The 18,396-nt window shown below is 38.6% G+C and overlaps 1 protein-coding gene across 2 annotated transcripts in view; it reads right to left on the bottom strand.

The window, feature by feature from the left end:
• Window positions 1–1,488: 1,488 nt before the first annotated feature.
• Window positions 1,489–18,396, bottom strand: part of Mmrn1 (multimerin 1) — a 44,605-nt gene continuing 27,697 nt past the window's right edge. The window contains exons 6-8 of one of the 2 annotated variants that reach the window (XM_036180374.1): window positions 16,040–18,016; window positions 2,856–3,008; window positions 1,489–1,910 (exon numbers count right to left, since the gene is read on the bottom strand). In XM_036180374.1, coding sequence (XP_036036267.1) covers window positions 1,489–1,910; window positions 2,856–3,008; window positions 16,040–18,016 — 2,552 coding nt within the window. The remainder of the gene's footprint in view (window positions 1,911–2,855; window positions 3,009–16,039; window positions 18,017–18,396) is intronic. The other variant, XM_036180375.1, reaches the window with a different exon arrangement.

The raw sequence follows: 18,396 nt of genomic DNA, 5'->3' as shown, positions 1-18,396 counted from the left end.
TCTTGGAAGACTTCTTCTTTTCTACCACACATTGACTTCTGGATCCCCGTTGTTGAACATGCTGACTTTCTTTAATGCTAAAAAAAAGTCATGAAACCTGGGGAGATGCCCCCATACTTAGAGTGCATGGGCAAGAGTGAAGATTCTCAGAATGCATAGGATGATGGTTGGGTGTGAATGCCTGTTTGTAGTTCCAGTAACAGAGGAACCACAGAGCAAGCTGGCTAGACTGGCCATATCCTAGAGCTCTGGGTTTGATTGAGAGACTCATCATCAATGAATAAGGTAGAACAGTGATCAAGGGTGATTTCCAACACCAACCAGGGGCCTCCACATGCATGCTTACACATGTGCAAAAACATCCATGTATATATGTGCACACCACACACATGCACACAGGCACACATGCACACACAGACAGACAGATACACACACACACACAGACACACACACACACACACACACACACACACACACAAACAATACAGATGAAAAATGGAAAAAGGAAGAAAAGTCCATGCCTTTTTTCCTTTTTTCTCTGTCTCTCTCCTCCTGGCAGTTGCCCAAATATATGGCTGCTACTTTTTGCTCAAAATTTAAAGAAATGAGACTTGAGCTTCCTTTGGCATCTGTCTTTAAAACCCTTTATTATTAAGATTAAGAGTCCACAAAAGGAAACTCCAAATTTCCCCACAACACAGAAATGAAAGAATATGAATCAAAAAGCATTGCAATTGTCTTCACACAGATTTTATGTAATGCAGGGAGAGAAGGAATACAGACTGATATCTATACAATTAGGTGTAAATTTTCAAATAGGTGTCAGTATTTTCTCCATTTTTCCAATTTTGAGAAAGAGAATATTAAAGCATATTTTATATTCCTACTTCACTTTCCTTAGTTTTGAACACAAACTATAACTGTTAGTATATAAAACTGATCAACTCAACAGTAAAGCAAATTTAAAAGTTGGAAGTAGGCATTGTTTTGCCTTGGAATTATTTATTTGAGTTTGTTATTCTAGAACTTTTTTTTTTTTTAAACAGGAGCTGAGGACCAAACCCAGGGCCTTGTGCTTGCTAGGCAAGCGCTCTACCACTGAGCTAAATCCCCAACCCCAAACATTTTTATTCTATGGTTATATACAAAAAATATAACAAAATTTCAGTTTTCTTGTCAAGTCTGCAGTGCCTGGCAATAGCATGTGGCAACATTTTATTCTACCCTGGAAAGACTCACTGTGAAGGAGCATAGGTAGACCTGCGTATAGTAGCATACACATTTGGTTTCTGTGCCTCTGCACTTCCTTAGGGGTAAGAATCCCTTGCTGCACAGGCTATCCAAAGCATTTTATGAAATAACCATTTAGATTCTTAAAAGACATTTCTCATTTAGTGTAGAAACACCACAAGAGAACAGATGTGTGCAAGGATAGATAAAGAGACAGAGAGCTTTGGAGTGACATTCCAGTCTGCCTCTCAGACAATCTTAGGTGCGGTATAACAAGAATCCACTAAACGTGGTCACGGGTGGGTATTTGATTGGAATTGTTCCTTTTACAAGACGCAACCACACTTCTTGCCCATAGTTTAATTCAAATAAGGCATCCCCAGTCAAAACTCTATCACAGTGTATTTCATTGTCGGTATTTTCAGACTCAAATCTGAGCTTATCTACTCCATCAACCACTAAAAACCCTGAGATGTGAGCACTGAATGACTCAATAGTATATTTGAATATGTATACTCCAAGGTATGGAATTCTGAACCTGCCAGTGCTTGGGTTATATGAAGCCCCATAATTGACACCCAGATCATTGAACAGGATAGGACCAGGTTTTGTCATTCCATGAGTGTGAGATACGAAAAACGCCACCATCGGAGCATATCTGTAAGATCCTTTGGAAAAATCTGTTCAAAGAAAAACATGCCAAGCGTTATTTTTTCAGGTTTTTAAATCTTGTCCCCCTCCCCCACCAGGTCTCATTTTATCTCTGTCACACAGTCTTGAAGAGAAGCACAAAGGTCTCTATCAAACTGAGCAATGCCCATGTGTCTGGATGCCTATCTCCACTGTGGACTAAAGTATGTGGAAACAGTCTCCTGGAGCCTCAGTTTCTCCATTTAGATCAGGGTCAATTGTGACATCCTCAACTCTCTTGTAGAAATGCCTGCAAGATCATCTGCATGCTGCTTTACACTCCCTAGCGATAAAGGAATTCAAAGCGGATGCCAGAATGCCCTGTAGGGACTGAAACCTCCAGGATGGAGAGTCAAGTTTCTGTGATAATTTCTAGAGGCTGAGACTGAAGTGAAAGGAAGCCTTGCTTATCCAGGAGAAGCAGGCAAAAGCAAGTTTCTGTGTAGTTAATGCCCCATACCCTTAGGAAAAATTTAAAATGGATTAAAATGGACTCTTGAGCACAGGAAATAGATAAAGTCTGACTTGAAATATTCTGGGGTCATTGATGATTGTATATTTAAAATATATACATTTAAAATGCTGCACACATAATCTTATATAAAAGTCAGAAGTGTTACATTAAATTTAATATTATTATTTTATGTATGTGTGCATGTAAGCCTTAGGCCGCCTTTCAGAAGTTAATCCTCCCCTTTCCCTGTGGGATCTGAGCATCAGACTCAGGTGTCAGCTGCCTGACAGTACCCTGTCCAGCCAAGCAACCTCGGGGCCAGGAGCGCTGCACTCTCTGAGCAAATGTACAACTAACACCAATCTACGGAAGTGAAGAAAACGGGAAAAACAGGCTAAGACGGCACAAATGGTCTTTCACAACTATTTCCAGTATGTATTCATGCATGATATTGCGAAGTATAAGAAGGTGAGATTTGTACCTGGTGCTAAGGCATTTTCTGCCACGCTCTTCACAGCGCAGGTGTCCCCCGTGAAAGGGTGCCGGCAAGCACAGATGAAGCTGTCTCTCCCACCAATGCACGTACCACCATTCTGGCATGGGAAGCTGCTGCAGCTGGAATGTTCCTGGGCTACTGAAAGGAATCACAGCAAAAAAGGGATAATCTATTTTCGTCTCAAACAAGAGTCCTTCAGCAGGATAGTTGAAATGCTAAATTTGAAATAAGGAAAATGTGCGTATAGACCGAAACCACCCACTTGAAGCATGGGATTTCAAGCAGGTCTTTTGTCTCTGGCACTTATCAGGGTGGGTATGGGACTTCATGCAAAGCCCTCATCTCTGACCCCATTGTGTGATGTGACGATAATTTTGTGACCAAGTGTATCTGAGTATGTAAACTTTTGGTCAACTTTGGAGCAGAATATAACTATTCAAATACAGGACTATTTGACTATATTTGAACTAGAAAACAACAAGGCCAAGGTTTCAAATCATTAGAGAAGAAAGACACATTATTATTATTATTATTATTATTATTATTATTATTATTACTATTATTATTATTATTATTAAAAACATTTGTGTGTTCATGTGCACACATGAGTGAATTTATGTGTGCCATATGTGTACAGATTCCTGTTAATGCCAGCAGAGGAATTTGGATTCCCTGGAAGTGGAGTTATAGGCAGTTTTGAGCTGCCTAGAGTGGGTGCTGGGAACAGAATCAGTGTTTAAGTGCTCTTAGCCTCTGAATCATTTTTCCAGTTCTACCTCTTTAATACTAAAAGGAAAAAAAAAGACCTTTCATATTTGATCACCTGAAAATAAAATCTTATTGAAAATTAAAAATTTAATGAGTGACAAATTAAGAGAAAAATCTTAGCACACAAATTAAGTAACTTATATTTATAGCTCATGAAAGCCTCTGATGATCACATACAAGAACATTTCCACTTAAAAAGTGGAAAATGGCTAATGATATGAGCTGACAATTCATTAAGCCAAACCACGACAACTCTCTGTAGGTTTTCTTTTTTGATTTTTCAAGACAGGGTTTCTCTGTGTAATAGTCCTAGCTGTCCTGGAACTTGATTTGTAGACCAGGTTGACCGTGAACACTCAGAGACAGAGATCCCCGTACCTCTGCCTTCCAAGAGCTGGGATTAAAGGTGTGCACCACCACTGCCTGGCCTCTTTGTAGGTTTTTAAACATCTTCAACATTGCTATGGATTACACGACTTACTATTATTAAATTATAGTAAATTTAGCCTTAATTAAATCAAGTTTCTGTCAGGCAGCAACATTTTAAAAAGACCAACTATTCAGATACAAGGATCTGAAAAAAAAAGTTCAAATGTTGATTGACAGGTAAACAGCCAGACCCTTTAACTGGACAATTTGGTCATTGTCACCAGCATTAAAGGAAGCACGCATTTACTTAGCTCCATACTTTCTGGTCTGTGTACACAAAGATCACTGCTCAAAGGGCTTTTGTAATATCATTTCAATTTAATTTATTTTTATCTTAAAAAAATTAAACTACATTTTAATAGCCAGTGACTCAGCTTGTCAAATAAATCACAGCATACTGCTACAAAGAAAGAAATCAAAGCAACTAAAGAATGTGATAGAACCTCAGCACACTTAGTTTACTGTCAGAGAGGTTACAGTTTGCACAGCATACAAATAATAACTTTGCCAGAACGTCAAGTTACAATAGCAGGTATACACATAATGGAAAATTATGTAAATTCAGAGAAAATGCTGGAAGAATCACCATTTACTTGACACAATTTCTGTTATGGCACCACCTTGTGGCAGTAGTGTAAATTTAAAATTCACTGATTTCAAATTTTGTGATTGTAGATGACTTAAATTTTGGAATCCCCCCTTTCCCCAGCATACCCCTGCTCTGTCTTCATATGCATATATATATACATATATATAATTACACAGATATATATCCTACTCTCTCTCTCTGTACACACACACACACACACACACACACACACACACACATACATATATATATATATATATATATATATATATATCAGAGAAATATATATAGGGCTATTTCTATATATATATAGCCACAAATATATGGTGATACATTGTGTACCCTAATAAAATTTGCATGAAGTTCACAGGACAGAACAAGCCACTCAATTAAACATAGAGGCCAGGCAGTGGAGGCACACACCTTTAATCCTAGCACTTAGGAGGCAGAGGTCCATCTGGATCTCTGTGAGTTCAAAGCCACCCTGGACTACATGAGATTGACTTAGTCTAGGAGAGAAACAGAGCCAGGCAGTGGAGGCACACACCTTTAATCCTAGCACTCAGGAGGCAGAGGTCCATCTGGATCTCTGTGAGTTCAAAGCCACCCTGGACCACATGAGATTGACTTAATCTAGGAGAGAAACAGAGCCAGGCAGTGGTGGCCCACACCTTTAATCCCAGTATTTGGGAGTCACGCGCTTTTAATCCCAGCACTTGAGATCTCATGCCTCTGCTACCAGTATTTGGGAAGCACATACACCTTTAGTCCCAGCACGAGGAAGGAAGTGTTATGCCTGGGTGGAGAAAGGCATATAAGGCATGAGCTGAAGACAGAATGGCTGAAACCTTTTCGACTGGAGCCCTTTTTTGTCTGAGGACTCAGGGACATTCAGTCAGAGGGTTCATGGAGTTGCTGAGGTGAGAAGTAGCTGTGGCTTGTTCCTTTGTCTCTCTGACCTTTTAGCATTTACTCCAACATCTTACTCCAGGTTTTTTTTTTTTTATTACAAGACCTTTAGAAATCTGAGCAATATATACACATATGAACAAATGCATATGCATATACACACATACATATATACTTGTACACACAGATGCCCACATACACTTACACATACAGACATATGCACAGACAGAAATGCACACACATACACAATGACAGATGTACACACACAGAAAGAGATACATGGAAAAGCACTGAGATTCAGGGTGACTTTTAAATGTATTAACACAGAAGTTTGGTAGATTAGGTAGTATCAGAAAGGAACAACAAGACCTCCATAAATGGCGCACACTTTGGAGTTGTATAGCTGGATTAAATGAAGAATCTCTACACCTCATTTTTAAAACTGTGTGATTTGTTTTTCTTAATAATTGTTTTAAGTAAAAAAGTGTATGTTCTGTTTCTACATGTGTATTAGCAATTTACTAAAAATGTGGTGAAACTTCATGCCTGTATTACTTAATGTTTTTTAAAGAGAATATATTAGTGTGTTCCTTGAAAATTCCAAAATGATTTCATTTTTTCTTTACATATTTTCTATAAACTACTTCTCTCATCTAGGAAAGTATTTGAACAGCTTAGTTCGTATATTTTATATATATATATATATATAACATTCACTGTATTTGAAGAAATGTTGTAAACTGGCCTGCATTTTAAGAATATGTTCACCCCTTACATATTCTTTCATTTGCAGTTAGATATTCTAGAACTTAGTCTACTACTTGCTAATTTGAAAACTCCCGGCGAGTCTCCATTGCTTGTTGAAGTGTGACTCCTTGACCACAAAGCAAAAGCTCCATTTGTCTTCCCATCTTCTGACCTAGTACTGTGATGAACTCCTGGGAGACTGCTCCATTAATAAACATCACTACCAATGAGTTGATTATGCAATGGAGTAGCAGGATAATGAATTACTTTGGAAACTTATCAGCTCTATAGTTCTGACTGTCCCAGATGAGAAAGTCAATCCCACCTGTAGACTTGGCCTGTAAAGACACCAGACCTGTTCCAGGGAGGAAAAAATAAGACACTATGAAATGATGGCTTTCTCTCCATTGCTACCAATTCCATTCACTTCTTTTTGTTGTTGTTGTTGTTTGTTTGTTTTGTTTTTTTTTGAGCTGAGGATCGAACCCAGGGCCTCTACTGCTGAGCTAAATCCTCAACCCTCCATTCACTTCTTAAGGCTAAGACTCGTGCTTGGTTTTCAGTGCCCAGTGTGTATATTCAGCTGTCACTCTCCTGCACCATTCCTTTCTGTCATGGTTTCTCACTTTGCTCTTTTCTCTTAAAATTACAGAGTGTATTGCCTAGCCTTCATCGCAGTCTTTCTGTGGAGTCACAAATCATCAAGAAGGATCCACTTCTATCTAGTTGAGTACCTGAACTTTATCCTGTTACTGCAGTAGTCCAGACTTCTTGTGACCATGTATTTGCTTACTCGGACTTCTGCTCTGTGCTTTCTGATCACCTATTCATAGCAGTCCACATCTGCTTCCATCGTTTCTATTTTATGTTGCATTCTTTGCCTCACTTGCTACTTAAGGTATTTCTGGCCTTTTAAGTTGAGGACACAGTAGCTCACATTTTAAGATGTAATATCCATGACATCCAGTATTGGACACATTATGCCAATTGAGTCTTGACGGTAGAGACTACAGTGACAGTTGCTAGTTGCCCCTTCTGAAGAGAGTCTACATTTCTTCCAATGCAACATAAGTCATAGGTCTTATATAGCTTTGCATCTGTCTCATTTTTTTTTCACAACAGGTTGTTTGTACTCTGATGTTATTGAAGGGCTCTAAAAGTTTACTTCAATTTGTTTGAACATGTGTTTATGAATAGTATTGACAATAATTAAAGTTATCATACTTGACTTGCCATCTCTGTCTGTAGAAACCATGCCTTGTTTTATTTTGTGTGAATGTGTCAGTGACCCATGCCAGCTTTGAGAGCATTTTAACATTTATGTTCTGTGTTTAGTTAATCAGTGCTGAAACATGTCATGAAACCCTGGCAAGTATTTGGCCTCACAGACAGGCAAGCATGGTTGATAACAGTATGCCAATGGGAGTTCCTTGTAGTTTGCTACAACCCTACTTTTATACATCTGACAACTCATATTGCTCTTTATTTCTGTAGTACTTTAAAAATGGTTGTGTTCAAAAAGAATTTTTTTTCTGGGATTAACATAGCAAAATGAACTCAGATAAAGCAATTTTGTGACCTTCCTTCTTCCCTGCTGCTACAGTTACCTTCACTCCCCAGTACTGTATGTGTTCTCTTCTTGCACTTACCACACTTGACTATAACTGCTCATATGTCTTTACTTCTACACTCTATGAGGTCAGGGCTCACAGTTTACTCCTTAGACACATCACTATGAATTCACACATATGCAAAATTCCTCAGCTTTAAAGGATGAATGAACAAGTTAATGAAAATTTGAATTGGTGGTTAGTTCTTTATCCAAATTCTGTCTTCACAGTTTCACAAAGATCACATGGTGTGTGATGGAGATAAGTACAATTAGTTAGGCAGTTTTACCAACTCAGTGTTCTACTATCTTGTGCAAGGAGCATGGCTAATCTTTTAGTGCTAATTTCCCTACAGAGAACATGACTAAAATTAATTTCCTATTGTCTTGGAATAGTTCGGGAATCTCTGGGCTCTGCATTTTGAGCTCTAATATGCCCTCCAGTTGCGTTCTCTCCTTCATCCTACTATAACATTTCGTAAAGGTCAGTGGTAACTGGAGCACATTAGAGCAACCCTTCCACTCCAGAGCACCTTGCCATCATGAACACTTGCAATTTGTGATTTGAAATGCCTCCTCCATGTGTGAGCTGCCTGAAGACAGGCACTGACTTGAAGCTATACTCCATCTCTTTAGTTTTTCACAGCACTCAATTAGAACTTATTCCTTTGGAATTTCATGACTCATCTAGCACACTGTGTTCCGCTTTATTCTTATTTATTATCTATGCAATAAGTTGTGTAATTTATAACACATGGTTATATGCACAAGTTATCATTGTTATTCTTTTAATTTATGATTTTATTATTTACTTCTGTTCTAGCATCAATATCTCATTTTCTATTTTTTTTTTCATTTAAACTAGCAGTCTTCAACCTGTGGGTCATGACCCTTCTGGGAGTCCAACAGCCCTTTCACAGGGGTCACGTACCAGACATCCTGCATATCAGATGCTTACTTTATGATTCATAACGGCAGCAAAATTACAGTTATGAAGTAGCAACACGAATAAAGGACCACAGCACTGAGAAGCTTGAGAAGCACTGACTTAAACAACAATATTCCAAAGGGCTAGGAACTGTGATCCCTGCTCATGGTACAACAGAGTTTCAAAGGCATTAGTGCGGGGACCTGCCCTGCTGCTTCTGGCCAGTTTCACCACACACAGGTGAAAGCAGCCTGCCACTCACATTGTGATTTTGCTGCTAGGTGACTGCTCTCACCCTCTCCCCTTCCTTTATGTTTCATCCTGATTCCAGTGATTGACAAAACCCTCCCACTCTCACACTTCCAGGCACATTTCAGTGCCATTCTGCTTCCCCATTTGTTAGATAAGACTTAACCTTTCATTGCTCTAGAAGTATTTCACATTCCCTTCCTGACAAGTCTTGGAAGTGTCAAGATGTATGCTTATATTCAGTATTTGAATTTATTCTATTTACTTATATTGTGATCACTAACATATAAATGTGCAGAAATACTCTTATGTTTTTATTGCAATTCTTTAAAAATGTTAATTTTTATAACTGTTTTTCCTTTACATAAACACATCTGTTGTTCTTGATAATGTTTTCTTGACCCCCTTTTTCATAACCCTTCAAATGGTGTGTTAAAGAACATTTAATTCTATCTGCAATCTAGGCTGGCAAGAAAGCTTTTGGGATCCATTTATCCCCAGTGCTGGGGTCACTGGTATGTGTATTCATGTTGTTTTGTATGGGTGCTGGGGATTCAAACTTAGGTCTTTATGTTTGCAGTACAAGTATATTTATACATTGAACCATCTCCATGCTTCTAGAAGTTCAAATTAATACTTAAAATTATGCAGTGTAGAAAAGAATTTTCATAGTAGTATCAACTAACTTTTAAAAAATGATTTGATAGCCGGGCAGTGATGACACACGCCTTTAATCCCAATACTCAGGAGACAGAGCCAGGCGGATCTCTGTGAGTTTGAGGCCAGCCTGGGCTACCAAGTGAGTTCCAGCAAAGCTACACAGAAAAACCCTGTCTCAAACAAACAAACAAAAAAAAGATTTGATGTTCAATATGTAAAATATAATGCTATTTTGCCATGTTTCAAATGAAAAATGTAATTAATGAGCAGCAAGAAAATAAATATACTTATGGTATCCGATGTACAGAGCAGTTAGTAAAATTTTTTTTCAAGTCCTGGGGTCGGTGGAAGTGTACTGCTGTGAAAGTTCGCTTGAGCAAACATGCAAACCTAGTTGGTAGGTAGATAAATGCAGCCTATCATTCCATCTCCCCGCCCCCTTTACCGTAAGACCAAATGTTACAAACTTTAGTTCAGAAAATGGCCATTGAGCACGTGTTTCTGACTAGTTACAAACATCCTAGTATGGGTGGGAGTGTGAGGCTTGTCAAAACTGCCTGTTTTTCTGCTGCTTCTGTCATCAGTCGCCACAGGAAGGGAGATGATAGAGAAGGTGAGGGAGTCTTTTCATTCCCAAGAAGCCATGAACAGAAACTTGTTCATTTAATATTCTCTTCAACTCTGATATGTTTTATTCATAGGAACAGTGAAGCCATTCCTCGTAGATAGGCCCATAACCAATTCTGACACAAAGAATATATTTAAGACTTCCATACACATAAAAGAGTTAATAAATCTTGAAAGAAGAAGTGGGCTAACTAAAAAAATGGAAGAGGACTAGGGAGAGGTGCAAAGGGTAAAATACATTATAAACATGTATTAAAAAAGTCATGGTGGAAGCTGTTATTCTGTATAAATAACACCTAATAATCAAAATATAAGAAGTTTGATGTGAAAGAAAAGAGAGGGTAAAGACATACACGAATGAAATTGAGATGAAGTTGTACCATCCTTAAAAGTTGCTTTGTGCTTAGAATTTGATCTTTCAAATGCAAGATTTTTCCGGCTGAGCAACTGTCTCTGCAGCGGGTGGCTTTTTAGGCCTGTTAAGAACAGTATGCCTGCCTGACAGTGCTGGGAGCCAAGGGCTTCTCCAGAAAGAAATGTGATGCATGTACTATGACATCTCACCTCATTCTATTAAAGAACACAAAGACATGGGCCCCTTTGTGGAAGGAGCACAAAGAAGTGTATATTCATGGATTTTCCAAGTCTCCCTGAAATTTTTTTCCATACTTGATCCTCCTGTGTTTTCTTTTTCACAATCATAATACATTTTAGCTATGGACACAACTAATTCCAAGGACTGTAGTAATTCCAGGGCATTACAAAATGTGTGGCTTTCAGACCTTCTAAAATAAATGATGAGTTCTAAATTCAATCAGCCTTTGTAACTTAAATGACTTTTAGTTAGTCATTTTATACAGAGGTCATCTTTGTCAAATATACCTTAAATTGTACTTAAAATCTTACCTTAAGTAATATAAAAAAAATCATATCAATAGAAAATTCTCTTGAAGGAAACCATTCTTCAAAAGCAGGACAGGCTCCAAAACTACATGGAGAAACCCTGTCTCGAAAACCAAAAAAAAAAAAAAAAAAAAAAAAAAAAATTTGTAGAGGGCTGAGAATGTAGCTCACTGGTAGCATGCTTTCCTTTTTTTCACAGGATTCTGAATTCAATCCCCAGCACCACAAGAAGAAGCATGTGCAGGTACCTTCTCATTGCTCATCATTGTGCAGGGTCTTGTAAAGTTAAGTCATTATAATTTGTAGTCTACTCTTTCTGCCATTATGTCACAAGGTACATTTCACACACACACACACACACACACACACACACACACACTAAGATTAAGTCAATATTTCTAGTGATAAAAGTAAGTAGATACATATCCAGTATTGGGTGAAATAATAAAAATGTAAGCTGTTGAACACAGCTAAAGTCATATAGTCATAACTAGATACTGTGTCATAAGCAGAGCATTTTCTAATCTGGAAAATAAACTTGTAAGGTGGTCAAGTTATTTTATAGATGATTTACAGTTTAAAACATAAATGGCATTGCAAATAAATGTGCTACCAAGAAAGATTTGAGTCCTGGTTCTAAATTTAGTGTCCAGTAGTCATCACAACTGTCTCTATGAAGTCACAAACAATAGAAATGGTTTAGAGGTGTGAAAACAGTTAAGTATTCACTAGGCCTTCTCTTCTAACTTGCTTTTATATTCACAACACTGATGACTTTTGAAAACTATGTTGATACAATGCCAAATATTCTGTACACTGAAATCTTCTTTGGGAGTACAGGAATGACTATGGATAAAAGAGGTTTGTTACATGACTTGACACTTAAACACTAGGGACTGGGGAACAAGAAGTCTGCTCACTCCACAGTGATACTGAGGATTCTGTTGCCCTTGAGAGGGCAAGCAGCCAATCTCTCTCCAAGGATAAGTCAGGCAATTGCTGTACAAACAAACCCCCCAACATGAAATTAAAATGCATAAATCTTTGATATCTATCTGAGTAGTGTATAAAAACAAATGAAGTGTTTAAAAACTAAGCTAGAATAGCTTTTTAGCAATGGCCTGGTAGATACCATATTTAGCATAACAGAACACCAGGCTTTCCCTTTTACTATATCAGGGAAAAGCAGATTTCATAAATAACTCATGAGACTTTCAATAACTTCTCTGTGGCCAGGTCACAGGAAAGTCAAACTGAAGTTGGTACTGAGACTTCAGCCGCATCAACAGAGGTCTCAGTTGTCAGTCTTTGAATCCTTGATTAAGGAAACTCCCAGGAATATCAACTTTGGCCACATGAAATGCTCAGTTACAACCATACTCCGAAGAGTATGGAACACAGGAAAGAGAAGGAGGAGGGAGAAGGCACAGGAAGAGAGTCTCTCATCTCTGCAGGTGAGGACTGAGGAAGGAGCCTGAGCAGCAGATCAGGGTACCTGATAACTGGAGGACACTTGGGTTAATCTCTGACTGTCCCTGGTTCTTCAAAATAAATGATAATACCTGTCTTGGTGAATGAAGCAACATATGTAGTATATCTACAAAGCCTGCAATGAGTGATGTTAATAATTAATACATAGAACAGTGTAGTATTAGTGTCAGGCCTCAAAGTAAGTTACAGTTTATTAAAATTGAAACTAATATACAGATTGTTCTCTAAAAAAAAATCACATTTTTGTAAATCTTGCTAAAATATAAATAATGTAATAAAGAGGTTCCAGAAATGATGGTATGATGCTCTGGTGTTAGTGGAAGAAAATGTAGCTCTGGGTTCTAACCAACAATTTCAAAAGTCAAAGGGCACTGTTGTAGAATATTACTTAAAGATGTGCTACATTTGTTTATGCTGTGGAATATTTGTTTAATGATGCAAAGATGTGTTGCATTCTTTTTTTTTTTTTTTTTTGGTTTTTCAAGACAGGGTTTCTCTGTGTAGCTTTGTGCCTTTCCCAGAACTCACTGGGTAGCCCAGGCTGGCCTCGAACTCACAGAGATCCGCCTGGCTCTGCCTCCCGAGTGCTGGGATTAAAGGCGTGTGCCACCACTGCTTAGCTTATGTTGCATTCTTTTATGTTGCATTTGTTTAACTCTGTGAAGCTGTGTTACTTTGCCTGTCTAAAATACCTGATTGGTCTAGTAAAGATTTGTATGGCCCATAGGTAAGCAGGAAAAGGATATGCAGGGCTGGCATGCAGAGAGAATAGATAGGAGGGGAAGAACAGAAAGAGGACAGTTAGACGCACAGGAGCAGAGGATGACAGGAGCCAGCCCCCCTGCCACACAGCCAGACACAGAATAAGAAGGAAAGAAAAGACATACAGAAAGAGAGAAAGGTAGAAGCCCAGAGGCATAAAGGTAGATGGGATAATTTCAATTAAGAAAAACTGTCTAGAAACAAGCCAAACTAAGTCTGGGCATTCAAAAGTAAGAATAAACCTCTGTGTATTTTTTGGGGAGCTGGTTGGCAGGCCCACAGAGAGCAAAGAGCTAAAAGAACAACAACAGGGTACCAGGCAATGTTGGCTCATGTCTTTAATCCCAACACTTGGAGGGCAGAGATAGGCAGATCTCTGTGAGTTCAAGACCAGCCTGGTCTACAGAATTAATTCTGGGACAACTAAGGCTACATAAAGAATCTTTGTCTCAAAACAAAACAAAAGCCAATGTGCTGGGTGGTACATGGCACAACAGGCAAAGAGCTATATCAGATGAAGTATTTTACTTTATAATGACTTTATTTATTTTGATGTGTGTTTTCTCTGTATATCTCTCTGTGTGTTAAATATATGCATGTGTATATACCTCTGTGTGTGTGTGTGTGTGTGTATGTGTGTGTGTGTGTGTGTGTGTGTGTATGTGTGTGTGTGTGTGTGTGTGTGTGTGTGCATGCTGTGTGCTTACACTGTATGTATCAGAGTGTATGCCCATGAATGAGCCAGATGTTGGTGTCAGGATGACTTCCTCAGTGGATTACCATCTTACTCTTTGAGGGTTTCAGGTCTCTTCACTCAACCTGGAACTCACCATTTCTGCTAGACTGGTTGGTAAGAGAGAGCTCCAAGGACCTGTCTGTCTCTGGCCCACTCTGCTGGCATTACAGATGTTCACAGCCATGCCTGGCTTTTTCCATGGCTTCTGGGAATCTGCACTCAGGCCCACAGGCTTTCAGAGCTGACACCTTACCCTGGAAACCATCTCTCTAGCCCCTCAGGTTCTTTAGCTATCATCCCTGGTTTCATCATCTAACACAGTCCTTGCTTGCTCAGCTGTCCAAAGAATGTCACCAGTTTATAGTCTACAGCAGGAGGGCCAAGTTGATAGGTGAGCAAACGCACATTTGCTTGAAATGACCCCATTTCTTACAAAGTGAATTCATTGAAAATGATTTCCACCTTGCACTTGGAATTGGACCAGTGCCTCTGTGTCTTGGCATTATTATTGGTGTCATAACCAAGATGCAATAAAGAAGTTTTAGATATTAAATTTGATAGATAAGACTATAAAATTTGATTGATAAATAAATAAATACATAGGAAGGAATTTTATCAAGGCCCCATCCCAAAAACAAAAATCAGAGCTGTGTTGTTTCCTATCATCCCCTTAATCCATTATTAAGTCAGTCACTCAACTGAGAGCAATCAGCAACATCTGTTGATGGTTTTGCTATCCTCTCATACCCTGTTTCAAAACTTCAGAAATTGTTTCTCTCCTCTGCAAGTGCCTTGCATCTGGACTGTGAGCAGTGTGTTTCTCATAGTGATACACTGGAGTACATTTCTCCCAGGAACCCCAGTAAATTACCTATTGCAATCCAATCATTTCAGCAGAAGAAATAGCTGCAGAAGGTTGAGTTGTTTTGTTTTTCTTTCTTAAGGCTATTAACTAAAGTAGAAAGGTAGTGCTACAGTAGGACCAGAATCAAGGTCTGACTCTCAGGTCCTCACTCTTTCCACTGCTCCCGTTGTCTCCTGATTACACTCTCAGAAGACTTCTCAAGTCCCCTTTCAACCGTCTCTTCTTACTTCCACCCTCACTGTGTTGGCCCACATTTATTGAGTAGGACACTAACTTGTGTCCTAGTGTTGGTCAGTGTGACAGTGCTTGCCACTACAGCAACTTCATACTTTTGCATCTCAACTTCACTACAGCCAAACCACCGCTCTGAACTTTTCAACATATCTTACTTTTTCAAAATTGTATCTAAGTACAGTTTTTTTGTTTTGTTTTGTTTTGTTTTGTTTTACATTCATGGCTTTCTGTATTTGACTCAAATCCAATTCCTCAATAGTATCCTTAAATCAGTCATTCTAGAGATGTTTATTGAGTACTTATTTCATATTGTACCCACTAAAGCGCAAACTAATTTATGGTCTTATTTAAGAAGCTCTTAAACTCTTATTTGTACAATAAATTCCTTAACTAGCTGTATGAAGAGATGTTTTATAGGAAAAAGTTCAATTATCTTATAGTGGTCTGCTAAGAAAGAGTTGAAACATGTAGACATGATATCTATTAAAGTTCAGCTGCACATTGATGACTAACTTGCATTCAATTAGGTATTATAGAGTGTATTAGTCATCTTGCATTACCCTGCTCTGCCCAAGCATGAGTAATTACCTCCCATGCCTCCAGCATATAGTAGGATCTGCTCAGCAGCATGTAACCTAAAGCATGGAAGAGGTTCCAACTTACCAGCATGTGTAATGCTGTCTGTGTTTCTTTGTGTCCGACCTATCAGGATGGTCGTCATGTTCACTGATTTCTTAAGTGCATTGGGTTTCTTCTGCAGTTTCACCTGCTTCTGAGGCTTGACAATATTTGCCAGACTGTCAGACAATAATCGATCAACATTTAAAGTTAAATTAGATAGAGCAGCTTGAGTTTTTATTTTAACTATTGATTCCACAAGCTCTGTCAGACTTTTCTGAGAACTCTGACTGTCTGGCAGAGGACCTTTGGTCCATGTGGGTATGGGAGCATTCTGTCCACATGCACTTGCAGAAGCATTATGGCATGTCATTGAAAGCTCATGAACAGTTTTGTTAAGCAAAGAGAAACTGACTGAAAGATGGATGGATTTTGCTTCCAGTGCCTTAAATCTGGAAGTTAATACCTTCAATTGAAGATCAGTATCCCTCTGGTTTGATACCATGTCACCCTTTTTAAATGAAATGTAGTAAGGTATAAGTGTCTTTGTCACTTTAGATTCAATGCCTTGCAAACGAGATTCAAACTCTTTGGCATTCTTTGTTGCTGAGAGTATATTTTCTTCTAAATAACTCATGTTTTGTTGACATTTGTTCACCTGGGAAGTGGTTTCATTGAACATTTGATAGATCTTTTGAAAATTGAAGTGACTTAGTTTTTCATCTTTGGGAATAGTTGTAAGGGCCTTAGCAATTTGTAAAACAAAATTATACTTCTGATTGTCATTGACCAAAGTCTGAATAGAATCATTCAGACGCTGGAATTCAGAAATAAAAGTCAAAATGGATTCTATATTTTGGTTATTCTCATGAAGCGTGGGATTATTGGTCATAGAACTTAAACTGTCCTTCAACACATAGTTATCTTGAACAAAATCAATGGCGTTGTTTATGACAGTCATTGTCTTGTTTAGGCCATCTTCTGTTTCCAAGACATGGTCACTGACGCGTCTTTCAAAGGCTTCACCCTGGCTCTGCACTTCGTTTCTGAGTAAGTTGTGTCGTTTTGTAAGTTCTTTAGTAAGAATGTTTAGGTGGTTGATAGCACCAATCAGGTTTTGTAGCTCTCTGCGAGTAACTATGGCTTCCTTTGGCTCATGGATAACCTGCTGCTGAATCGACGACCTCTGTTCCAACAAGGGCTGGAGGCTCTCCATGTCGTATGTCAAATCATTCAGCTTCTCACTTATTTTATTCACCTTGATGTCCATGGGAAAGATAACCTCAGACAATGTTTGGTTTAACACATGCAGATTCTCCTCTGTGTCCTTAAGTTGAAATTTAAAATCATGCCTGCACTTAGATAGCATTTCTTCACACTCTCCCCTGACTGATTCTTTCTCCATCTCCAAACTAATAGTGAGGTTGCTGATCTTACTCTCCTGGGCATGCAAATCACTGAGCATCTGCAGTAGCATCAGACCTTGCTTGCTTGCCGTCTCTTGTAGCACAGAGATATACTTAGTGACATTACTGCTGCCTGATTCCTCGGTGGCAACATTTTCTGTTCCTGATACTTGTTGAACTGATAACAGCTGTGTGTGTGCTTCTTGCATTTTAGAGAGAGTTTCATTGAGGGATTGATGGTACAGAACAAGCTGTGAGTGCTCTTGTCCTAAAGCTCCTTCCAAATGAGCCTGCTTGGCTTCTAGTTCCTTGACAGGCTTCTCACAGGTCAAGGCCATTTCCTGCCTGACATTTGTGATGCTGTTCTTTAGATCTGTGATGTCCTTCCATGTGGGTTGATTTTCTTGCATTAAAACAAACTTTTGCTGGGCTGTTGCTGAAGCCAAGGACTGATTCACTTGTAGAACTGCCTGCCTGGTACTTTCCAGGTCCTCTGATAGACTTGACACACTCTTGAAGAGCTGGGCAATGGTTTCCTGCATGTTTTTTTGGAAGGCTTTAAATTGTTCTTTTACTATATTCCTTAGCAGATCATCAATGCCTTTTGATTTTAGAGCTACAAAGAACCAGATAATAAATAGTAAAAATACATAGTTTTGAATTATAAAGTTATATCTGAAGTTAAAATTCTAAGACCAAACACTAACTACATGGACTAATGTACTAATGAAAATAATTCTTCCCTGCATATATTTGTGACATTTGTGAAGTTCACTTTTCATAAGATAATCACTTTCTTGACAGGTAAATCTGACATGAAGAATCAATTACCATGTATATTACACTAACACTATAAACCAAAAGTTCTATGGGCAAAAGGCAAAAAGGAACTGCTGTTAACTCCAGACACATACAGTGCTACAGCAATCCTAGGTCTAGTTGTGAAGGAAAATAAATCATGCTGGGCTTTTTGTTTGAAGAGATACCTGTTGTTAG

Source organism: Onychomys torridus, chromosome 3 (genome assembly GCF_903995425.1).
Source record: "Onychomys torridus chromosome 3, mOncTor1.1, whole genome shotgun sequence".
In the NCBI taxonomy this organism is placed as follows: domain Eukaryota; kingdom Metazoa; phylum Chordata; class Mammalia; order Rodentia; family Cricetidae; genus Onychomys; species Onychomys torridus.
This window is presented reverse-complemented; position numbering and strand designations above follow the sequence as displayed.